The 1,910-nt window shown below is 37.9% G+C and overlaps 1 protein-coding gene across 1 annotated transcript; it reads left to right on the top strand.

Moving 5' to 3' along the window:
- Window positions 1–420: 420 nt before the first annotated feature.
- Window positions 421–918, top strand: LOC126728737 (uncharacterized). The gene has a single exon (XM_050434523.1). The coding sequence runs from the start codon at window positions 421–423 to the stop codon at window positions 916–918; it is 498 nt and encodes a 165-aa protein (XP_050290480.1).
- Window positions 919–1,910: the final 992 nt, after the last annotated feature.

Raw genomic sequence — 1,910 nt, 5'->3', positions numbered from 1 at the left:
GAATGTCAAACCGGCTTCCCTAATCAATCAATAAAAGTAATAGTAAACTAATACTAATCACAACCATCAACCATCAACCTATTCCCATTTAAAATATTGACAGCCCCTTTTTTTGTGAAATAACGAAAAAACAAAATATACAAAAGAAAAACAAAAAAACAAAAAAACAAAACAAAATAAAACAAAACGTACACCTCGTAATGATCCCCATTTTCACCACTATTTCAATACACTTTCCCCCCTCAATTATTATTCCAGTATTAAATATACCACTCTCGAAGTCTCCAAAAATTTCTACCACATCTCATAGCAAGAAAAGAAAAGAAAAGAAAAAAATTGATATGTGGAAATAGGTCTCGTAAAGGCCTAAAAATCTGTTGTGGTGTCACAGCTATTCTCCTAATCACTTTCATAGTGGTGATGGTTATCTTGTATTTCACCATACTAAAGCCTAAGAACCCCGAAATAACTTCTCAGCCTGAAGTCCTTGAACACTTTGAATTAATGGTATTACCAGCCATAAAGCTAAATGTTTCATTAGGCATAGTGGTCACGGTTAATAATCGTAACTATGGAGGCTTCGAGTACCAAAACAGTACAGCTTATGTTACTTATCGTGGAGATGTAGTGGCTGAAGCTCCAATACAAGCTGACACAATTCCGGCTCGTCGAGAACATAATATAAGCACAACTGTGATTGTTTTAGCAGATAAGTTGCTAACAAATCCGAAATTTTTGGATGATTTTAAGTGGGGTCTAGGTACCTTGAATTTTACTTCGGCAACCACCTTGCATGGCAAGGCCATCATATTGAAGGTATTCAAGAAGAAAGCTACCAGTGATTGCACATGTGACACCTCTCTCTTCCTTGGAAACATCAGCTCTCATTCCGATTGCAAATCCACTGTGAAATTTTGAATTTTCATTGATCTTTGTCTTTGTTTTGTAATACACACCACTTATATTGGGGATTCTTTTGTTGATTATCTGATATAAGCCATTATGAAATACACTTTTGTTGTTGCTTTCAATTTTCTTTTTGTTAAAAGAACTTGTGGATGATACAAGCATGGTGTAAATTTAATTTGTAGCACTTACATTTCTACTTCCAAACTGGCCCATTTTGATTCTCTCAAATTTAAGAGCGATATTGCTTCAGATAGAGAAATTATTATATATATGAAATATTAGTGTAACATTGCATTATTGAAGCAACATCGGAGGTCCATACCTGAAGATCTTTGATGATTTCTGTCTTTAAGATAGAAAGCCAGAACCTGCAAAGTCCAACCATTATGCAGGTCTTGGATAGAGCTGTTACCAAACCAAACTAATTATGAACAAGTTGGGTTTGGATTGAAAAAACAAATTTGTTTATGTTCGTTTATTTAACTAGTAAGTTACGTTCACCCCAGAATTTAAGTTTAATATATTGTTAATAAAGAAACTTGTACGGGACTGGGCCCCAGGCCTCAGGCCTAAGCCTCACGACACATTATATGACCCTGTCCCCATTCTTGGACCTTTAGCCTCAACCCGGATACCTCAGGGCCCAATTTGGGCCAAAAAGCTGAAATAAGACCACGCTAACTTGAATACCTCATGAAGCAACCCCCCCCCGGGCGATCATTTCTAACCTGGTCGGGAGTGTTATTGCTCGGAGACACCTTGTGCTCGACTACCCAGTAGTGCCTTTAAGAACATCATTGCCGAGCGGGCTTTTGAAGGTGGGAATCAGTTCCAATGCCACTTCCACCTTTCTCGACGGAGCATCCACTTTGAGATGATGGAATTGGACCTCCATTCGCACTAGTAAGGGGGAGTAATCATAGCACCTCCACTTATCCTAGCCTATAAATAAGAGAAGAGAATGAGGAATGGGGGGTTGGTAATTCTAGAGAAAACGTTGA

This window comes from Quercus robur, chromosome 5, assembly GCF_932294415.1.
Source record: "Quercus robur chromosome 5, dhQueRobu3.1, whole genome shotgun sequence".
Classification (NCBI taxonomy): domain Eukaryota; kingdom Viridiplantae; phylum Streptophyta; class Magnoliopsida; order Fagales; family Fagaceae; genus Quercus; species Quercus robur.
This window is presented reverse-complemented; position numbering and strand designations above follow the sequence as displayed.